Raw genomic sequence first — 23,982 nt, 5'->3', positions numbered from 1 at the left:
CTAGGTTTTTACCATATTGTCAAAGGGATCCGTGATGTACAAGAGATTAAGAATCACTGAGGTAAGAGAGAAATAGCCTTCTAAATTGCTGGGAGTACTAACAAAGAGCTCAGGATGAGTAAAGGAGCTTCTATTTGTGCACATTGTTATAGTTCCCCTCAAAGAAGGATGAATAAGTGAATCCAGACCACAATGGACATAGGAAGAACTACTCTCCCAGATCTTCCTATGTCCATTTTATAGTAGAAGGAAGTTTGGTGAGTGAATGGAAAACTGCCTCCTGGACCCTCTCCTCATTCCCACCAACAAGAAAAGTGAGATCCACAGGAATGGAGGAGGTGGGAATGACCTTGACAGGATGAGAGCAGAGAGAGATAGTGTCTGGGTCTCTGCTCTTCTTCCCACCCCCCAATCAACATCACAATAAGAATCAGAGTGGATAGGTAACCAACTTTTTCCCAGCCATCATTCTCTCACCTTGAAATGACCCTTCTCACACTCATTTGGGGACCAAACTCTTCACAATTGACCATTATTCATAAGAAATTGTTTTATTTCTGAATATAGTTCTACATGGGATATGCACATAAATACCAAGAGCCCTACTTTATTTGACAAAAATGGAGAAAAGCTGACAGAGACAGTTTGAATTGGAATCAAACACAAAAGAATAGTCACATCCTTTTGCCCTATTTTAAAGTCATCATTAGGGCTTTAGGGAAGATCACTAGGTTTTTAAATGTGGTACTGGTTACAACTGGACAGAAGAATAAGTAAATCATAACTTCAGCTTTGTAAGCCTTGCATTTCAATAGCCCTCACACAACAAATGTTCCATAAATCACAGGAATACTGAACTCTCCATCAAGTTATGTTGTAGGTGAACAAGAAAGAGAAGGGGTCAGTCTTCAGTATATGATACAGCTAGATGAATTTTCCCATTCACTCACTCTCTTCTCCAGAGCCGACATTTCCTTTTTAAGTTTTTCGGATTCATTTTGGAATCCATATCTTAGTAACTGTTCCTGTAACTGAAGAGAAAGAAATAGAATTTAAGAGCATGCAATCAAAAAGGATCACACAGAATTCTCAGAATACTGTTTACCTGATCCAAGTAAGTATATCCCCAGAGCCTCTAAATGACCTGTGGAATGTTTTTCCAAGCCTATGGACTAGAGTGAAAAGGACTGCAGAAGGGGCCAGAGTGGCAGCTTCTGCCACCAGCTGCCTGGCACAGATGTTTAGAGTAGGATGTGGGGAGGTAGCAGAAGGAAGTCAGCTGAGAGGCCAAGTCAGAAGTTCACAGGCTGAACATCCACACCAGCATCTGTAAAAGCTAATGGGGCCTGTGGCCTCTGGCAGGAGCAGCTGGTATAGAGCAGATTACAGGCTAGATGTCAGCCGCTTGTGCCTGCCTTCTCCTTCTCGAAGAGGGACTGGCTGTTCTAAATCCAGGGGCAAATGACTCTGAAGGTGGTTAAAAAAATTTCATAGAAGTACAAGGGATAAAGTAAAGATTATCTGACACATGAAGAATAAGTGAAATAAAAGCTCCAATGCGATTAAGTTCTACAATATTACATATTGTCATTTACATAATACTTGGAGGCTTTAAAAGCACTTTACTCAACCCACCCCAGTGAAGTAGGTCATTAAATGACTTGACCATTTTATATGTTAGGAAACTAAGACATATAGAGATTATTGGCCTCATTCAGAGCCATGTAGTCACCGTACAGGGTCTGGTTCAGCTCTCAGACCAAGAGAGGAAAGAATAAAACAAAGGAATTATCACCAGACGTGAGAGAAGAGATACCAAGAGAAAAGAACGCACATAATTAGTTCACTGAAGAAACAGAAGAGCCCCGATGAGGGAAAAAAAGAATGAGGGAAAACATAAAGGAACAACCAGTGAGAATACAGAGTCACAGAAAACTAAGAATATCCAGAACAGCAGGAAAAAACCTAATGAAGAGAGTTGAACAAAATGAAAAAGATAATGAACAAGGCAATAGAAAACAATCCTAGGTGTTCCCCATCCAAAACCAATATTGACCATAATAAGATAAAGATAATGGAAGAAATATCAAGAGGATCAAGGATTTAACTGGGATTCTAGAGGGTATTGACAAAAACGAAAATTCAACTCCATAATGAAGATATATGTGAGCAGAGAAGATTTCCCACAGTAAATCAGGACTGACAATACCCCACAAGTGGAAAGAATTCATGGGATTTCAGCATGAAGAAATCAGAAATTCCAATCTCCAAGATTGACCATTATCAAATTTCAGAATGATAAAGACAAATATTAAATAATCAAGAAAAACAATTGAAATTACGTAAGAAAAAATGATGTTACACATTTCCCCAGAGTTCTTAGCTATCTCAGGAAACAACCACAACAATTACAGTTTGCCTTTTACATACATAGATACACATATCAAGTTCAGGAAATATTTAATATCCTATTGTAATTATTTCTCCTTCAAGAGTAAAACATGTATATATGTATATGGATGTAAACATATATATATGGATGTAAACTATATATAAAAATATCATTTGAGTAAAGTATATATGCTGACACACACACACACATTGATGTACATATATACATATACACACACACATTTATATATGTATACACATACACAGACACTTTATTTTTGATAGGATACAATTGCAGTGGAAAATTATATATACATTTATTTAAATAAACTTTATACATATTATATACTTATGAACAACATAGTGTGTATATATTCTATATAGTTCATAAAGTGTGTGTGTATGTATTATGTGTGTATGTACTTTGATCTTGAAGGGAAATGATTGTAGTTGAAAATTAAACATTCCTTGAATTTGGTCATTTTATCTGTGTATAAAAAATGGCATTCAAAACCCAAAGTGACTTCAAAGAATTTCTTTATCAAAAGCCTAAAATTAAGTAGATCTGGGGAGAGTCTGGTCCAGGGAAACCAAAGATGGTCTAGGGAGAGTTCCTGGTCATAAAACAATCATTTCTCAGCAAAAATAATAGAACGCCTTAACCATGTGATTAGATATGCTGTGGAATAAGGCATTTGATCTTTTGTAAGAGAAATAGAAACAATTTAAGATGAGATAAAAAGTGTGTTACAACTTTAAAAAAGGTTAAGCAAATAAAAATAAGCTTGTTCATAAAAATAATACTTAAAAATGAGGAAGTAATAAAAAGGGGAGGTAAGGAAAGGAATTAGCAATTCTGAAATAAAAATGTGTATTTCTAACAAAAATGGAGTGATAACCATGTAGTAGGAAAGACCTAAACAGTAGCATATGAAATCTAAATTTAATTTATTTCATTAATTGATCAACCTGGAAGAGGTAAGCATCAGCCACAGGGCAAGAGAGAAGCACATGATGGGTGTACGTAGGTACATTACCAATTATGATTTCCTCAAGACAACCAGGATAAAGGATGTTATTAATCAGAGAAGCTTATTTTGAAAAGATCATGTGGCAAGAGAGACACTGCACATACTGCATTAGGGTCTTTGTCAAGAAAAGTCAAGGACAGTGCCCAGAATGTTGACTGACTCCTCTATGAAGGATGTATATGAGACCATCGTCAAGAGTAGACTCATAAGAGGGAATGGTTTAGATTATCTCTGAAGTCCCTTCATGCTCCAAAGTCCTTTGAATCATTTTTATACAGTATATTAAATATTAGAAACCATTTCTTGGGCATGAATTCCTGGATTTACATACCTGGAGTTTCAGAGCTAGGTTATTCTTCTGTTCCTCTATTAACTGTTTCCTTTCTGTTTCCATCTTTTCAGTCAATTGCTTTACATGTTCCTTGTAGCTTCTTTCATTCTGCTCCACCATCTCCTTGGTCTTCTTTTGCATTTCCTCCAGCTGCTTTGCAGCAGCCTCTTTAGCCTGAGTTTTCACACGCTCCACTGAGGATAATGAAAAATTGGAGAAAATTAAAGAGAGGTGAAGGATCACTGGTTCCCAGTGCAGCATTCTGCCCTGGTTTGTTATCTCAATTTACTTCTTGATGTTGATCAAAGACATTCTCCAACATACAAGTGTACATACATGCCTATAGACAAGGGAGATGTTGTTAACAAAAAAAAACTCTTTCTGCATATTGCCATATTCTTGGATCATGTTCATGGATTTCTCACCTTCAATATCCCTTTCCTTTGCTGAGAGTGACTGGTCTGCCTGCAGGATTGCATCAGCTACATCTTCCTTGGACTTCAAGTATTCTTGCAGAGTCTCCTCAGCCTGGCAAAGGGAAAACAATGAATTAGCATAGGGAAATGAAGCTATTGGGGTAAAAGGTTGGCTCTTCACAGGACACTGGCCTTCACAGTGGGTCATTCCATTTAGCATTACTTTCATTCCTGTCAGGGCTTGGTAATGACTCCCAAAGTTCCTTCCCCACCTCCTCCCTGAATGTATTGCTAATGGGAGGGTTCACCTGTATCCCCTTCCTGGGCTGCTGGTAGTATTTGTGTTTCAGCTCCTTGGTCTTCTGCCGAAAGAGACGATAGCCCCCTGATTTAGAGAAGTCCCCATTCTTCACTGCTTCCTCCAGAGGACTGAAAATATCCTGAAGCAAAGCTCTGCACTGTTTTGTTGACTCGTCCTGGTTCTGCTGACAAAAGGCATCACGCTTGGCTTCTAGCTGGCTCTTTAAGCAATATAAAGGAAATGAGGTGTAAAAGGTACAATTGGGAGAATTTGTCAGAAGATTACCAGAATTTCTAGAGATCAATTCTTCAAAAACCCCTTGCCCCCTCCCACCTATGTATCTAAGCAGCATCATGCCCTGATTCCAGAATTAATTTTATAAGTTTTCTGGGCGTATCTGTCCTAAGAGATCTTAAAGATTATATGAAGAGGACAAATCAATATGGACAGTATATAATTTCCTATAGTCTCTTTCCCTTATTATCTTTACCTTAGATCACAATACTCAATTCTTCAAACTCTTTCATGTATAGTTTTCAATGTCTCAAAATTAATAATATGTGAATTACCATATCATAGTCAACCATTGTCTTTTAGAAAATATTCGCAGTGTGACTTTTTTCTTAAAGGAGGTTGCAAATGGACTTTCAGAATTCCATGACTGACTGAAGACTATGACCTAAGACTCTAGTAAGCTGTTGTTCTCAGGAAGAGCCTCCTTTGTCTTTCCAGACCTGCCCTCCTTAATGTAGACCCTTCCTTTCCCGTGAATAGGAGTAGCCAAAGTACCGCCAATTCCTTTTGGAATTTCTGGTCTGCATCTTTGAAAGAATACTTCATGAAGACTGCAATGGCTTCACTCTCACAGGTGGCATGTATATCCAACAATTCCCGAAGGGTTTCTGTGGGGAACTGGACTCTTTTTTTCATTGTCTCTTCATAGTGTTTCAGGGCCTGCTGAACTGCAGCTGAGTTCTCTATTTCAGCCAGTGCCAGGACTGCATTTTCCAAACAGGGCATTTCTCCACTGGTGATGGCATCAACATAGGTCAGAATCAGGTTCTCTAGACCTATAGAGAAAACAAAAATGGAAGAGGTCAAAATCATCAGGAGAATAGTCAGAACCTGTCATGCCAAGTAATGGGTATGGACACTTGACTTTTCAATACATCTTAATTAATTTGTATTTTAAGGAATTTATTTAGCCTTTTAGAGATTTTCAGACACAGGAGGAGCAAGGAGGATCCATGATGGTAATAGTTAATGAGAGACTATATACAGGAAACCAGAAAAGTCTTTTGTTATCAAGCCCAACAGTTTTATCTTTATGAGGGCCTCTCCTGGGAAGGTGCTCCCTTCCACATTCCTCTCCTGTTCTCTGAAAAACAGCCAAAGAAAGGTAGTGGAAGTGAATAGGAGGGACAAAAGACTCACGGGGCCCATTGACTGTGATGCCTCCCTGGAGAGTTTTCACTTTGGAATGCTGGAAGATATAAGAGCAGAAGCTTTCAACTTGTTCCACAAATTCAGATTCCAATTCACTGTCATGAAGTTTCTCAAGCTGAGAAACCTTCTTTGGGTGTGTTGGCATATCAAAGATAAAACATTTCTTCTTGGGGAAGAACTGGCAGATACACTGACGAGGTAGGTTGAACATTCTAACTTCCTCTGGTTTGCCTGAGGGAAGAGAAGGAGGAGTCTTGTAACAGACAATAGAGCCTGGACTTCAGAGACACTCTGTAAAGTGATGTCCCTTTCGGGAACCTATCTTTGGGTCAATATAAGCTTATTAGTACTAGGTCTTTGCAAGTTGACTCCCCCATTAAAATATGGGCTTCTTGAAGGCAGGGACTGTTCTCCCACACACCCTTCTTTGTACATTCAATGCTTAGCACTGTAGTTGGCACAATTAAGATGGCTAATAAAAGCTTGTCGATGGTAAAGAAGATGATGATGATGAAAAAAGACAAAGGACTTTTTCCCAAGAAAGAAAGCGGGTTCAGTTTTTCAGTGAAGGCAATAGTCTAGATTCAGCCAAAAAGGAATAACTTTGTCTTCAAATAGGCAGGGAACCATAACTAGAGAAGTCTGTATTCAGAATATAAAATAAATCCAGAAGGTTTCTTCCATCCCCTGCCCTTATTCCCCATATCACTACCCAAATCTCAAGCCCTGGAACCTTTCTTAGGCTGAAGAGCGATCTCCAGGTACTCATCAGAGGTGATGGGTTTCCCATTAATTTTCAGCTCCAAGGTCAAATCACGCACAGTCCACACAAAGTCTGGAAAGAATGTCACAAAGTCTGAAGAGTCTTCGTTTCCATCTGTGTTAGGGGCAGATTTGCTCTTGATGTGCTCTGACAACTCAGTCACATAGCTGGGAAATTAATTAAGGAAATATGGCAGAAAAAAGCATCAGCCTTTGTTCCACAATTCCTTCACTTCTCTGAAATCTTTTACTTCCCCTTGATCCTGAGCCGGTTGATTACCTTTTCATCATAAAACATGACTAATTTCTCTAAAACTTGTGATATGTGTATGTGTATGTATATATGTGTTTGCCTATATACACACAACACACACACACACTCTTATACCTGTCATTGGAACATGAAGAACAGAACATGGGCTTCGGAGAGATACTGGGGAAAGTTGTGGCCCCCCTCCACCCTTCCCCATCTGTCCTCTTCTCCCAAATCCCAGAAAGGATACTGCAGCTGGTCCATGGCCTGCTGGTTGATGGTGCCCATGCTGTTATAGACAAAGGTGCTGCTCAGTAGCACAGCCAGGGCAAAGATCCACGAGTCATTCTTGTTGTCACCCTAGGAATCAGAACACATTTCTTGACCTTATTGCATGATACTTTTCCATTCCCATGACTGCTCCTAGATCAGCATACCTGTATACTAGGTGAAAATTCAACTCCCTTGGGTTCTTGCAGGTCCAAAAGTTATCATAGTCATGGTATGCTCTCTTTCATAATCAGTCATGAACAGTGTCCTCCCTTCTTACCTTCTCCACATCACCCAGGCCCTCTGTGTCCAGAAGAACAAGAGTGTGATTTGGTTTCTTGGGGTGAGGAACACACCACATCCAGATGCCCTTGGTGTGAGACTGCACTGTGGAGCCAAGGGAGAAGCCTGCACAAGAGTTTGGAGAGATGAGCATGGAGCATCTGGGGACTCATATTTGGTGAGTGTCTTGGAAAGTAGTACAGCTGTTTAATGTTAATCCTTCACTGCAAGAAAATTGGCTGTTTTCCCATAGTGAAGAGGAGAGGAAATGACATAAAACAGAATCTGTATTTTAGATCTTATCTTTAATTTACCACCAGAGAGATACAGGATAGACTAGTTGCCTGATCATTGCAAGTAGGAACATTTTCTTATATTTCAGAGACCAGAGGAGATACCTAGGAAGTTTTCCCTTATTGACTTCCTCTTCATTCATTCATTATTCACTCATTAATTCATCCATTTATCCATCCATCTATTCATTTATTTCATTTTTTATTACTTTGTGCAAGGCACTGTCCTAGAAGCTATGAGTGATATTGTGATAAACAGGATATGGACTCTTCTTTCAGTAGCATCTGTCTTCTTAGGAAATATAAGATATGTAGAAAAAACTATGTTTAAAAGCCAAATATGTCTTAGGCAAGCAAAAAATATGAACAGGAATTCAGGGGAGAGACATTTCATTTCTTGGCTTAAGGGCCTGGGATGTCTTCAGAGAGGAAGAGGCACACCTAAACTGCTCTTTGAAGATTAAGTAGGATTTTAACGTGTGGAAATATGGCCAGGAGGAATGGGAAATAGTGTCACTGAAGACATAGAAACAGGTAATGAATGATTCAATCAGTTTGGGAATTAGTTCTTTCTCCAGTTTGCTTGAATTCTGGTATATGTGAAAGGGAATAGTGTAAACTAGGTCTTAAACCATAGAAGGGAGCCCATGAGTTACTGAATCTTTGACTTAGAGCCAGAAGGGGCTTTTGATATCCTCTAATTTCCCTCTTTCATTTTGCAGACGAAGTCAGAGACACCAAGTGATGTGTCCAATTTACTTAGCAAGTATGAGAATTGGGTCCTAAGCCCAGACTCTTTGACAGCATTTGGTTTTCCCTCAGTACCACACAGCCTTTGTCATAAAGTTTATTAGAATGCTCACATAAAATCGTCATCACAGTTATCCTATTCCGAAAGGGCACCTTGAGTTTTCTTCTAAGGAGAAACTAAGCCAGTGTGGCATAAATCAAAAGGTATAAGGCCAGCATTCAGGAAGACCTGGGTTCACATCTCAACTCTAATACGTGCTTGCCCTGTGATGATGGGCAGGGATCTTATGACTCAGTTTCTTCATCTGTAAAATATTGATAAGACCAGTAATACCTACCTTATAGGCTTGTTATCAGGTTCTAATGGAATAGGTATGTAAAATGTTTTGTAAATTTTAAAGTGGTATATATATGGATATATAAATAAATATTCATACACGGAAGTTGCATATTTGTACTTTAGATGTGTAATAGGTACATATATTCTATCATAGGCTCTACATTATATGAATATTATATAACGTACATGTTATATCACACATGCACATCAAAGCATAATTGTATAATTTATTACATTATATACACAGTGTACACAGCACATACAATTTATACATGTTCATGTTATTATATATGTACTTATTATGCATGTAAAATACATACACAACATACATACATATTAATATGTCAGATATTGTTAAGACAAAGTGGAAGAAAGTGCCCTTTGGTTTTCCAGACTGCCCTAAGGGGTCTAAGGCAGAGGTCAGAAGGAGACCTTGACTTTCCAGATCTATCCCTTCTTGTTGAAGAGAAGTCACCAAAATGAATAAAGTGTATGTTAAATGTGCTAAAGCGCTAACCCATGCATACCATTAAATTACTGACCTCACATACCTGATTTTTTCCCTGCCAGCTTATTCATCAGGTAAGACTTGCCAGTGCGATACTGGCCCACAATAGCCACCACCACCAAAGGCTCAGTTATGGAGGAAAGGATCTCCAGTGATTTCTGGTTCACTCTCAGTTCTCCTTTGTCATTCTCAATTAGACACACTGGGGCTGGCATCAGGACATCAGAGGCCATGTTGAAAGTGATTTGTTACCTGCAAATGGAAAAGTCTGATCAAATAGGCTCTGTGATGGCTAATTGTTATATCTAAACACAGAGTCAGGATGAAGGACCCACAAGACTGCTCTCCTGCTCATTTGTGACTCCCCATGTCTCTGATAGGAGTCTTTTGTTTCGTTTAAGATCCAGAGACTTTTCTTTTATAATTACTATTAATTTATTTAAGTCTTCCACAATCATTTCCATATATCTTCAATTTCTTCCCCTTCACTCCCTCTTTTTCCCCCTCTCTTCCCCATCCCTCCCCAGGACGGCTTGCAATCTCATGTAAGTTCTACACATACATTTTTATTAAATACAGACTTTGAAGAGGTAGCTGAAATACATTCTTCCAAAAGCCTTGCGAAGAGGAGCACTCTTAACTTCTAACCCTGATCATCCACCTTGCTTTTAGCCTGGCAGCTGTAGCCACTGTCCTGGGGAATAGTAACTTTGAGACAGGGGAATCTGTCCCTACCACCACCAACAGCTGACCAACAGCCACTTATTGGCATCACCTTTTGGCAGCAGGTAAGTCTCAGAGGCCTGAAAACAACAGTATCCCCTTCATCCTGACTGGCAGTCCTGAATCGAGCCCATTTCAGGCAGCTGTGTTCCAGGGGGACATTAACTCAGGCCTCTATTTGTTCAGTAGTCGCAGCAGCAAGTGAGGACCACCAAAACAATCCTTTGCAAGCGTGGTTTTAATCAAGAGAAGAGACAATAGAGGAGATACATTACTATCTGGTTTCCTGCTGAACCCCTAGTATCATTGGGCTTTTCCATGATTCAAGCTGAACTCTTCTGTGTATTTTCTCCTCATTATAATGAATTTCTTGAGAATAGGAGCTATCTTGATTTCATAATGGCATTGTCAGTACTTAGACCAGTAGTTGGCATGTAGTGCTTAATAAATTCATTCCTTCATTAGTGGAAGAAAGGGGAGGGGGGAAGATTCTAAAGGTAAACATGTTGATACTCTCCAGGGCTCAGTTTGAATATGCAACAAACTAAGTTCTAAATACACTTCAGAACATAAGCCACAAACAATGTGGTATAGTGCAGAAAGCCCTGACTGGAGCCCTGACCTGGGTTCAAATCTTGCCTCTCTTGTTTACTACCTGTGTGACACTAAACAAATAAGTAGGCCTCTCTGGGGCTCAGTTTCTTCAATCATAAAAAGGGGAGGTTGAATTAGATGTTCTCTATGGTCCCTTCCAGCTCTGTGTTGATCCCATGAGAACCATCAGTTTGATGAAAATGTTTCGATCTTGTGATTTGGCTGCTCTGATTAATCACAGAAGTAACTGACAATTACATTCTCAGACTAACGTAATGTAGAGGCAATAATCCTGAGCAGACTCAGGCTAGCAGTAGGTAAGATAGAAAGCCTTTAGGAGACAAGCAGCCCGGGGGCAGCAACCAGGGACAGGACATGTTTCCATTTTTAAAGAAATTCCAACACTTTTAACACTATAACATTTGGGTATTTATGTCATGCAGGTATTTGTTGTGAGGTAATTTAAATCACAAGTATTTTAGCCTATGATCTAACTCTTTGATGAACACTCCTTCACCTGACTCAGTCTCTCCTGCCTGGAATGCTCCCCTCCTCCTCTCTACCTTTTGGCTTCTCTGTTTTCCTTCAATTCTCAGCTAAACTTAAGTGAGAAACTTTTCTAGCTCCCTTTAGTGCTAGTGCCTTTCACTTAATGATTATATCCAATGTATCTTGCATAGATCTCATTTGCACACAGTTATTTGCATGTGCCATTTCCTAACAGGGACTTGTTGAGGCCATGGGACAAGTTGGATATAGGGCTGAATCTGGAATCAGGAGGAGCTGAGCTTCTATCCTATCAGACACACATCCCAGCTGGGTGACTATGGACTTAATGTCTCTGCACTTCATGTTCTTCGCCTGTGCAATGGGCACAATAACAAAGTGCCTACTTCACTGGGTTGTTGTGTGGCTCTTATGAGATACTTTCTCTAAAGCACTTAGTGAACCAGTAGTGTTACTCCTCTTTGTGCTTTCCTACTTATCATTTCTTATAGCACAATATATTCCACTACATTCATATACCACAATTTATTCAGCCATTCCCCAACTAGTGAGCATCCCTTCAATTTCCAGTTCTTGGCCACCACAAAGAGAGCTACCATAAATAATTATGTATATGTGGGACCCTTTCCTATTTTTAGGATCCCTTTGTGATACAGTCCTAGAAGTGATATTGCAAAGGGAATGCACATTTTTGTAGCCCTTTGGGCATAGTTCCAAATTGCTCTTCCAGAATGGTTGGATCAGCTCACAGTTCCACCAACAATGAATCAGTATTCCAACTCTCCAACATCTTCCCCAACATTAATCATCTTCCTGTTTTGTCATGTTAACCAATCCGATAGGTGTGATGTGGTACCTAGAGTTGTTTTGATTTGCATCTCTCCCATCAATTGTGATTTAGAGTATTTTTTTATGACTATAGAAAGCTTTAATTTCTTACTATCGAAACTGCCTGTTCATATCCTTTGACCATTATCAATTGGGGAATGACTTGTGTTCTTGTACATTTGATTCAATTCTCTACATATCTCAAAAATAAGGCCTTTATCACAGACACTAGTTGCAAAAATTCTTTCCCAGTTTTCTGCTTCCCCTCATCTTGGTTGCATTGGGTTGGTTTGTGCAAAAACTTTTCAATTTCATGTAATCAAAATTATTCATTTTGCACTTCATAATGTTTTCTATCTCTTGTTTGGTCAAAAATTTCTCCATTCTTCTTAATCTGACAAATACGCTATTCTTTGCTCCCCTAGTTTGTTCACAGTATTGTTCTTTATATGTATCGTTTATCTATTTGGACTTTATTCATGTGTATGGTGTCAGCCATTGGTCTATGCCCAGTTTCTGCTATGATGTTATCCAGTTTTCCCAGCAATTTTTGTCAAACAGTGAGTTCTCATCCGAAAAGCTGGGGTCCTTGCGTTTGTCAGACAGTAGATTGCAATATCCATTGACTACTGTGTTTTGAGTATCTAACCTATTCCACTGGTCTACCCCTCTGTTTCTTTGTTATTATCAAGTGGTTTTGATAATTGCTGCTTTACAATACAATTTGAGAACTGGTAGGACTAGACCACCTTTTCCACCATTTCTTTTCACTAACTCCCTTGATATTCTGAAGCTTTTGTTCTTCCACATGAATTCTGATATTATTTTTTCTAATGCTAGAAAATAATTGTCTAGTAGTTTGATTGGTATAGCACAGAGTAAGTAAATCCGGAGACTTTTCTGATCTAATCAGACTGAATTCAATCTGTAAGACAGAGCAGTGATGTCTCTATTTGTCTCAGTTTGTTTCAGTCATAGGACTGGAGAGTTGAAAAGTAGAAGGAATCTTACAGTGTGAACAGTCCGATCTACTGTCACAGAATGCATGAGAACAATGAGTCTCAGTGAGGGTCAATGATTTATTAAAGGTTTTGAAGGTAGTTAGTGTTATGAAAGCATAACTATTAAGAGTTCCTATTTCTTTTAAAATATTAAGAAATAATATTAGGATAGTGTCTTCTCCTAAATTTCTTGGTCTCACTTGGATAGAAAACCTAATCTGTATTTGATCAGATTCTAAGGAATAACGTCCTGCACTGAAACCTTTTTACTTCATTCTTACAAAAAGCCTGACCTGTTTCTCAAAGGGAGGGCCCTGACTGAAACAAGGAGAAACCATGGGTTCCTGAAATCCATAAGGACTATGATCCATCAAAGAGACAGAATGTACTTTTATTAGTTTCATGAAGAGCAGCACCCCTTTTGTTCACCCTCAACCATAATGATCAGTCTTATGAAAAGGGTTCTTCCTTCTGTGGAAGTTGTTACTATTATTCTGTTTAAGAGTATGGCTTCATTCTCAAAGTAAAACATATAAAATAAAATCCATAGAATTATAAAGAAAACACTATATTGAGGTAGAGTGCTCAAATTATTGAAGCAAAAAAAAGCTCCTGGACCCCAGGTTAAGAACTTTTGTCCAAGAGGAGGAGCCAAGATGGCAGAGTAGAAAGATACACATATGCTAGCTCCAAACACACAGCCCATAAAATACCTGTAAAGAAGAACTACCAAAAAATTCTGGAGCAGCGCAAGCCACAGAACAATGGCCTGGAGGAGATTTCTGTTCCAGAGAGAACTGAAAATCTGACCCCAAAGGTCCGTCACACACCAGACCCAGAGCAGAGCCCAGCCTTGCCTTGGCCACGTGGCACCGAGAGGAGCAGATCTGAGCAGGCTTCAGGGACAGAATCTCCAGAGGCCGCACAGGTCCCTCCACCCACAGACACCAAATGTCAGTGAGACGGTCTTTCCAGCTCACTGAGAGGGGAGTGGGGTGACCCAATAACTCAGGCCCCCTCGGGAGGCAGCAGTGGAGGTGGCAGCAGACAGGGGCTCCCAAAGCAGGCAGGAGCTCAGATCCATTTCTGAAGGTCTCCACATAAACCCCCTGAGGGAACTGAGCCCCATGTGACTGCCCTGCCCCAACCTGAGCAGCCAAACTTAATCTCACACTGAATAGCAGCCCCCACCCCCACCAAAAGCCCTGAGGCTGGGAAGCAGCATTTGAATCTCAGACCCCAAGTGCTTGCTGGGCATATCTGGAGACCAGGTGGGTATGGAGAGAACACTCAGAAGTCAAGTCACTGGGTGGGAAAATGCCAAGAAAAAGGGGGAAAAAAATAAGACTATAGAAGGTTATATTCTTGGTGAACAGATATCTCCTCCTATCCTTTAAGATGAGGAAGAACAAGGCTTACCATCAGGGAAAGACACAGAAGTCAAGGCTTCTGTGTCCCACACATCCAAAATAAATATTCAATGGGCTCAGGCCATGGAAGAGCTCAAAAAGGATTTTGGAAATCAAGTTAGAGAGGTGGAGGAAAAACTGGGAGGAGAAATGTGAGAGATGGAAGAAAAGCATGAAAAGCAGGTCAACACCCTGCTAAAGGAGACCCAAAAAATGCTGAAGAAAATAACACCTTGAAAAATAGGCTAACTCAATTGGCAAAAGAGGTTCAAAAAGCCAATGAGGAGAATGATTTAAAAAGCAGAATTAGTCAAATGGAAAAGGAGGTTCAAAAGCTCACTGAAGAAAATAGTTCTTTCAAAATTAGAATGGAACAGATAGAGGCCAAAGACTTTATGAGAAACCAAGAAATCACAAAACAAAATGAAAAGATTGAAAAAATGGAAGATAATGTGAAATATCTCATTGGAAAAACAAATGACCTGGAAAATAGATCCAGGAGAGATAATTTAAAAATTATGGGACTACCTGAAAGCCATGATCAAAAAAAGAGCCTAGACATCATCTTTCATGGAATTATCAAGGAAAACTGCCCTGATATTCTAGAACCAGAGGGCAAAAAAAGTATTCAAGGAATCCACCAGTCACCTCCTGAAAGAGATACAAAAAGAGAAACTCCTAGGAACATAGCGGCCAAATTCCAGAGTTCCCTGGTCAAGGAGAAAATGTTGCAAGCAGCTAGAAAGAAACAATTCAAGTATTGTAGAAATACAACCAGGATAACACAAGATCTAGCAGCTTCAACATTAAGGGATCAAAGGGCATGGAATAGGATATTCCAGAAATCAAAGGAACTAGGACTAAAACCAAGAATCACCTACCCAGAAAAACTGAGCATAATACTTCACGGAAAAAAATGGTCTTTCAATGAAAAAGAGGACTTTCACGCATTCTTGATGAAAAGACCAGAGCTGAAAAGAAAATTCGACTTTCAAACACAAGAATGAAGAGAAGCATGAAAAGGGAAACAGCTGAGAAGTCATAAGGGACTTACTAAAGTTGAACTGTCTACATTGCTACACGGAAAGACAATATTTGTAACTCTTGAAACTTTTCAGTATCTGGGTAATTGGTGGGATTACATACACACACACGCACACACACACAGAGACAGAGAGCACAGAGTGAATGGAATAGGATGGGATCATATCTTAAAAAAATGAAATTAAGCAGTAAGAAAGAAACATATTGGGAGGGGAAAGGGAGAAATGGAATGGGGCAAATTATCTCCCATAAAGGAGGCAGGTAAAAGATTTTTTTAGTGGAGGGAAAAAGAGGGGAGGTGAGAGAAAAACACGAAGTTTACTCTCATCACATTCAACTAAAGGAAGGAATAAAATGCACACTCATTTTGGTATGAAAACCTATCTTACAATACAGGAAAGTGGGAGAGAAGGGGATAAGCAGGATGGGGGGATGATGGAAGGGAGGGCAATGGGAGGAGGGAGCAATCTGAAGTCAACACTCTTGGGGAGGGACAGGATCAAAAGAGAGAATAGAAGCAATGGGGGGCAGGATGGGATGGAGGGAAATATAGTTAGTCTTACACAACATGACTATCATGGAAGTCATTTGCAAAATTACACAGATATGGCCTATGTTGAATTGCTTACCTTCCTAAAGGGAATGGGTGGGGAGGGAGGGATGAAGAGAAGTTGGAACTCAAAGTTTTAGGAACAACTGTTAAGTACTGTTCTTGCTACTAGGAAATAAGAAATACAGGTAATGGGGTATAGAAAGTTATCTCGCCCTACAGGACAAAAGAGAAGATGGGGATAAGGGAAGGGAGGGATGTTAGAAGAGAGGGCAGATTGGTGATAGTGGCAATTATAATGCTCGAAGTTTTGGGGTGGGGGGAGGGGAGAAATGGGGAGAAAATTTGGAAACTAAACTTTTGTGGAAATGAATGTTAAAAGTTAAATAAATACATTTAAAAAAAAAAAAGAACTTTTGTCCAAGCTGAATTCTGAGAGTACTGTTATCTTGTTGTCTTTTGCCACTGTTCTCTAACAGGTAATGAAAATAACTGGGCTCACCACAGGGCCCTTGCAGGAAGTCAGTGAGGAACAAAGATTTACTGACCATATTGATTTCACATTCCTCCCTCCCTCCCTCCTTCCCTCCCTCCCTCCTTCCCTCCCTCCCTCCCTCCCTTCCTTCCTTCTTTCCTTCCTTCCTTCCTTCCTTCCTTCCTTCCTTCCTTCCTTCCTTCCTTCCTTCATTCATTCCTTCCTTCCACAACTGGGTGGCCATTACACAAGTAATACTGATTGAATTGCTCTGGGAGTTACAAAGAAGTCCAAGAATTCACTGATGAAATTTACTCCTCCTTGTCTCACATCCTAAACCTGACCTGCTGTCTATGAGATATTCCTAACTTGGGGTCTTTTTTCAATAGTTTGATAATGTATTTCAAGATAATTGGTATTTTTGAATTTATGTATTTAAAGCATCATTCTTAAATTGGAAGCAGAGCCTTCACTAGTCCGCCTAATAGGTGTTTGGCACAAAATATCATGAGACTCCCTGAATTCCTGACTCAGTCTTTTTCTCCTTGTTTTACATACTTCACCCTCTCTTTTCTTCTTCTGCCTTAGTTTTGCCTCATCTCTGTCTTTCTGGTTTTTGCCTAATGCCACTCTGTTTTTCTGATCCAGATTCTGCTGACAGTCTGTTGCCTTGACTCTGGCTAGAGCTATGAGGTGACGTCTCTTGGTGTACCATGATTCTATACTGTGGTGAACCCAGTTTTTTCTAAGAGTATTACACTGGATTGTGGATTTTACTTTGCTTTGGGGTTTCAGGATTTTATGACTGTTTGGAAGAGTAAAAATAAATGTCACAGAATTTCATAGTTGCCAGATAACTCCCTGTCCATTGAACCCAGCTAATACTTCAGCAAGAATGTTTCTTATAATATCACTCAGAATGATCATCTAGTTTTTGGTGGAAAATCTCCCATGTGGGGAACCCACTGTCTCCCATAGCAGTTCATTACATGTCAGGGCAGCTCTAATTGTTATGAAGATTTTCCTAACATCAAGTCCAATTTTGCCTCTTGACATTTCTACCCTTAATCAATCATTGAAGATGAGTCAGAGCAAATTCAATTCCTCTTCTGTTTAACAGCCCATCAAATACTTCAAAACAACTAACCCTTCTTTTCAGGCCCAACATCCTTACTTCTTTCAACTGATTCCAATTACTGACACCAGTCATCTCACAACTCTGGTAAATCTCCTGTGGTTGGATACCCTCCAACATTTCAAAGTCCATCTTAAAACATTGTTTACCTAGACCTCAACCTCCCACCACTGAATACAAGACTCAAGTTGTTTTTAATCAAGGCAACCCCAAGGAATGCCATGGTAATCCTTCATTCTCTGTTTCTTCAAGCCTGAGCTGGTATTTCTTGTCAAATACACCTAGACTCAACTCCTGCTATGTGATGGTCAGTTGGAGGACTTAGTAAGTTTTGTCTAGTTCAAAGAAGACCCAGAGGGATATCATACAGGCTGTTTTTAATTATTTTAAGTATTCTGCTTGGGCCTACAGTGTTGAACTGGGAGCAGTGGGAAGAAGTTACAGGACAGACACATCTAAGTGTGGTATAAGAAGTTGTCAGTAAGCATTTATTATGCATCTACTGTGCCAAGCGTTGTGCTATCACTGAGACTACAAAGAAAGGTAAAAATAGTCTTTGCTCACAATGATCTCCCAGTCTGATGGCAGAGGCAACATGCAAGCAACTATGTGCAAATTTTCCTTGCAGTTGTTGCTCAGTCATTTCAGTCATGTCTGGGTCTTCATGACTCCATTTGGGATTTTCATGATACTGAAAGTGGTTTGCCATTTCCTTCTCCAGCTCATTTTACAGATGAGGAAACTGAGGCAAGCAAGGCTCAGTGACTTGTTGAGGGTCACACAGCTGGTAAGTATCTGAGCCAAGATTTGAACTCAGACATATAAGGCTTTCTGATTCTAGGCCTGGCATTGTATCCATGGTGCTACCTGCCTGCCCAACTGGAACTGTCCAAAAGCAGAATGGGTTGTCTTGGATAGTACATTCCTCCTTACTAACTGTATTCAAGCTGATAGATGACCATTTATTAAGTATGTGATTCAAAGGTTTTTGTTCAAGTTTGTATTGGATTAAGTGGTCTTTAAGGTCAGTTTCAATTCTGAGATTCTGTAAAGTGTCTTTGGTGGGTTTTGTTTTTTGCCATATCCCATACTACACAATGATTTGCTACCAACTGAGATTTGAACATACAAATCTTTATATTATACACACATATATAAAATATATATAATCCATATTTCAGATACATCCATATTTCAGATATACACGTTCATATGTAAGTTTAGATGTATATGCAATGTATGTACACTTATGCAGATGGTCAAGCTTTATATATATCTATATCTATATATCTATACACATACATGTGTATATATGTATGCATATTTAAATACACACACAAGTATTAGCACACTTTCAGGTTACTGAAATGTAAAACTACACTAAGACTTTTGGGATACTCTGTATTGTGGATTATGAGAGGGATAGAAATGTAAAGCAGTGTGGTACAGCAGAAAGAATGCTGGATTTGTTATCATGGCCAAGTCATTAAATAATTTGTGCTTCAGATTTTCCCCTTGTTAAATGAAAAGGTTGGACTGATTAAGGATGGCCTCTATGATCTCATAAATTAGAGCTGGGAAGATACAAAAGATCCTGATTGCTCCTGTGCCTTCCACATTTGATTACTTCCAAAGCCTTCCCTTCATCTGGCTGTCATAAGGAAAGAAGAAAAAGGTATTCTCCTTCATCTAGTAGGGGTCATTAGGTGACCTCCCAAGCACCTTCTGGGTTTGTCTAGTCTTTACCAAATGTTATTATGGGGCTCTGTAATTGACTGCTGTCTGCTTTCCTTAACCAAACCCCAAATGTTTGATCCCTTATACTTATCCCCTTTCTATCTGAACCCAGCTTCACAGGACCCCTGATGCCCTTTCAATATGAAGATAGGATCATCTGCTGAGTGGAATGAGGAGCCAAAAAGACAGTAGAGAGAACAGAGGAGTGGACCAAGGAGGGGAAGGAAGTAAGAAGCTGATTACAAAAAGGCAAATAAAGTTGGTGGCAAACTGATTGGGGATCTGGGAATCTAGCCAGATGAAGGGGCTCAGGGCAGGTTTGTTTCTTTGAATATGGAATTCTTAAACAGAAAAACTCTGCTTAGAATGGAAGAAGTGTTCCACTGAAGAAGATGTAAGAACAGTAACTGAATGTTGCTGATATTTCTGTAGGAAACCCCATGGGATATGCCTTTAAATATGGTGAAGCCAGCAGAACTCATCATTTCCTTCCTAAAGGAAGACAGTGCCATAGTGAATATAGTTCTAGACTCAGAGACAGAAAGATTTGAGTTGGAATTCCATTTGAAATAGTTACTGGCTCTGTGACCATGGGTGTCCCTTCCCTTCTCAGTGATCTCATCTGTAAAATGGGGGGAGCTGGGATTGAACTTGATGGCAACTTCTTCCCAGTTCGAAATAGAGGATCCTGTAAAAATATAGCCACCATTTCTGTGTGCACGCCACACGTCTGTGTACTTACTAACTTATACAGTAAAGAACTCAACTTGGCTTTCATTTTCAGTGTGCCTTTTCCTTCTGCACAAAACTGTTTTTTTAGTAGACTTATGAAAATCTGACAAAGTCTAAGTCTCAGTAATACTAAGTACCTGTCATAGAAGATGGCTGAAAGAGCTTTTCAGCCAATTTTATTTGTGTTTGGAACGGGGCTGCCTGACTGGGGATAGGAATGTGTTGTATATGTTAAAAGTCAAAAAAGAGGCATAATTGAAATAAGTTGTCATCAGATCCTGGAAACTTAGGTTTGGAGCGAGAAGGGCCTTAGACTTGTCCAACCCTTTCATTTCATAGATAATTAAATGAGGCCCAGCCATGGGAAGTGATTCTCCAGAGGCACATAGGTGATGAATGACAGAGGCATGATTTAAATTCAGGGCCTCTGACTCCAAAGCTGCTTCTCATGGTCAGGAGGTAAGCCCAGGTGTGTATTTGTTTGTTCTTTGGTGTGGGAGAGGTGAAAGGGAAGGTAGGAACTAGACCTGTCATTTCCTTGATGTGAGAACTCTCAACAGAGCATCTCCCTCACTTGGTGCAGACAGGCACCCTCTCCATAACTCATAGTCTTAAAGAGCTTTCTGGGACACTCAGGGCTTGAGAGGTCTGCCAGTATGTGTCAGGTAGGACCTGAACCCAGGTATCCCTGGCTCTGAGGCAGCTCCATCTCCTTTCTGTACTTCTGCGTACTGCTATGATCCCTGCTTGGTTTGGAGCTCCTGTGGTCAAAATGTCATTTTGTTTTCATCTGTACCTTTCTCTGAATACATGCCTTATATTGTCTCTCCCACAGCAGTCCTCATTTGTAGTAGCTTGCAGCCTTGTCCATATCTGCCTCATTGTTCCTTATTACCCTGATGATGATGCTTAACTCCCATTCTTCCAAAACTGTACTGTCCCTTGATTTGCAGTCAGTTATAAATCATCAGAAAAATCTTTGTGTTAAAGCATTATTCTTTCAAGGAGGACCCTGAAATAACAAAAAGAATTTTGCTTTTTTCCTAAAGCCATACAAACCATGCTCCTTTTCCTGTTCCTTTCAAGACCAGCTCAATGTCCACTGACATCATCTATCCAAGACACATTTGTCTAGTGATCACTAGGTGTCTTTCATCTACTCAGTTTTTCCTGTGTGGCTATTTAGATCAAACCCTTGAATGATTTTAAGTCTCTTTCTGGTGGCCCTACAGTTGTGTGGGGTTGAGGCAAATTGAAGTAGGTCTCCTCCTCTGCAGGGGGACCCTCTTCCATTTAGAACAGGGATGCACTTTTGCATGCCTAGACTCCTGGTATCAGTCTGGTGAAGTCTATGGACCCTTGCTCAGATAATGCCTTTAAATGTACAAAATAAAATACAGATGTTACAAAAGAAGCTGATTCTACGAGATATAGTTATCAAAATATTTTCCCCTTTCTGGTTCACAGGGTCCTCCGAGCTCCCTGGCAGGTAGTGATGGGCCCCAGGTGAAGAAGCCGGGATTCAGCCTCTGTGCTGGGCATCCTCCAGGATCCCTTTAGTGAGCCTAGATCTGCTTTTATTCCTCAATGTTAGTACTCTGAGTCTGACGTCTGATTTGCCCTCTAGTTCCCTCTAGTGGCAAGGAAGATACAGCACTGTGGTGGGAAAGAAATCCCTCAGTCATGTTTTGGGTTTGAGCTCTGCAACTTACCTCCTACTGTGACTTTGGGCAAAACTTTCAGACTGCTCAATTCTCCCTTTCCCTGTTTTTAAAATGAGGATGATGACTAATTAACTGTCAGAGTGAGTTTTTTGGCTCAAATTAAATTGTATTTTTGAGCCCAGTAGTTAGGGTTTCTACAGCTTTTAAGGCAAGCAAAGAGCTTTAATGTATTATATCATTGCGTCCTCACAGTGATGCTACCACGAAACCCATTTTACAGATGAGTAAATGGAGGACGAGAAGGATCCTGTAGCTAGTAAGGGGTTCTACAGGAGGGCTCAAACTAATGTCTTCTGACTCCAAGTCCACTATTCTCTGGAATGTGACACTGCTGCCTCCACAACATAAGTCACACAAATTTTAAAGTACAGTTAGCAGTACTTTGTCAATGTTCTTGGTTCAGTTGTCTCATGCTCTTCCATTTCTGTTCCGAAAAGCAGCTAGGTGGTGCAATAGTGAGAGAGTGCTGGGCCTGGAAGTCAGGAAGACCTGAGTTCAAATGGAGCCTCAGACATTTATCCTGGGAAAGTTCTTTCACCTCTGTTTGCCTTAGTTTCCCCATCTGTAAAAATGGAGAAAGTAATATCACCTCCCAGGGCTGTTGTGAGAAATAACGAAGTTATTCTAAAGTGTTTTACAAACTCTAAAGTGCTATAGAAATGCCAACACTTTTACAGACACGCTAGTTCTTATTCCCCAAAATAAAGCATGAGATGTCCCAGTGTTAAGTTCTCTGACTAGAATAATCTAAAGCAGTTTCCTCCTGGACAACCTTGGGAGAGCTGCATTGGGTTTTGGCCACATTTTCCTGCCACAACTTCTCTAGCCTCTCCTCACCAGATAAGGCCTCTCTACTGTTCAAAGATCTTTTTATGCCTACATCTCTTAGGGCAGAGCTGGCACACAGTAGGTGCTTAGTAAATATTGATGACTTTTTGACTAAGAGAACAGGAGTTCTTAACGTTTTTGTGTCCTGGACCCCTTGGACACTGGGGAAGCCTATGGATCCTTTCACATAATGTTTTCCATTGTGCAAAATAGAATGGGATTTGAAAGGAAACTAATTCTATTGAAATAAAAATGAAATTTTTCCCATGCAAGATCACAGACCCCCTAAAAACTCTCCATGAACCCCATGGATGCCTGTAGACCCCAAGTTAAGAACCTCTCTCGTTAGAACCCTAAAGTTCAAGGCTATAGGAACGATGTGAATAGGTGAGAGTGAGCCAGAAAATAAGATGGAAGGGAGGAAAGATCCCTTCGGTCACCCAGGTTGTAAAAAAGCAGGGGAGAGGAGCGGAGACAGAGAGGAGCTAGTAAGCTCTTAGCCCGCAGCGGGCACTCGTTCAGCACTTAAACTTGGCTCATCCCTAATGTTCTCCATTAGAGTGTCCAGGCTTTTCTTGGTGCTAGTCATTTTCCCGGAATCTCTGACACCACTTAATCAGCCAACGTTTGTCGTGCAGACCACCTGGATGAGAGCTAGGGATACGGAGAGCAGGGAAATCAGCCCGCCTTGGCGCACCTTGCAGCTTAGCAGAGGTTTGGGGAGAAGATAACACAGAAGCGGAGACTTTGGAGAGCAGGCAGTGGCCCTTAGGAGAACAGCCAAGGCGTCCTGTAGGAGGTGATGCTCGAGCCTCGCTGGCAGGAGGCTGGAGTCCTCTGCCCGCCGGACGTGAGAGAAGACACTCCAGCTACAGAGCCAAGCAGCGCAAAGGGACTGAATGGAGCGACAATGGGGCTCCCTGCTCCGCGGCTCTCAAACGGAATAAAGGGGCACTAGAAGAAAGCCCCAATGGAAGAGGAAAGACAGGACAAATCCTTACCTGTCCCGCTGAGGAACTTCTGTTTCCTCTGCTCTCGTTTTCCTCCTCTGCTTGGCGACTGTCGGTTTTTATTCTGATGCCTCAGCTTCTGAGCCCTGGGCGTTTCTGGGCTGTCACAATACAGTTAAAAGATCTTAAAAAAAATTAGCGTCCAAAACGGAAGCAAACAAGAAGTGAAAGAGAAAAAAAAGAGCTTTCCCTCTGAGTCACTCAGTGACCTGAGAAGCTGTAAATGGACTTGGGGGTGGGGAGGTGTGGTGGGAGGTGGTGGGAGTCGGGAGGGGGATGCTGAGGGCAGGCTCTTTAATGTCAGTGTTTCT

General features: G+C 40.5%; 1 protein-coding gene across 1 annotated transcript; it reads right to left on the bottom strand.

The window, feature by feature from the left end:
- Positions 1–525: 525 nt before the first annotated feature.
- Positions 526–23,780, bottom strand: LOC140529947 (guanylate-binding protein 1-like). Its single transcript, XM_072648997.1, has 11 exons — positions 23,663–23,780; positions 9,418–9,626; positions 7,482–7,609; positions 7,182–7,291; positions 6,650–6,846; positions 5,905–6,147; positions 5,260–5,540; positions 4,478–4,690; positions 4,179–4,281; positions 3,754–3,947; positions 526–1,031 (listed from the first exon to the last, which is right to left on the bottom strand). The coding sequence occupies exons 2-11, from the start codon at positions 9,605–9,607 to the stop codon at positions 909–911; spliced, it is 1,782 nt and encodes a 593-aa protein (XP_072505098.1). The 5' UTR covers positions 9,608–9,626; positions 23,663–23,780; the 3' UTR covers positions 526–908.
- Between the last annotated feature and the right edge of the window lie 202 nt (positions 23,781–23,982).

Source organism: Notamacropus eugenii, chromosome 2 (assembly GCF_028372415.1).
Source record: "Notamacropus eugenii isolate mMacEug1 chromosome 2, mMacEug1.pri_v2, whole genome shotgun sequence".
Taxonomy (NCBI): Eukaryota; Metazoa; Chordata; class Mammalia; order Diprotodontia; family Macropodidae; genus Notamacropus; species Notamacropus eugenii.
This window is presented reverse-complemented; position numbering and strand designations above follow the sequence as displayed.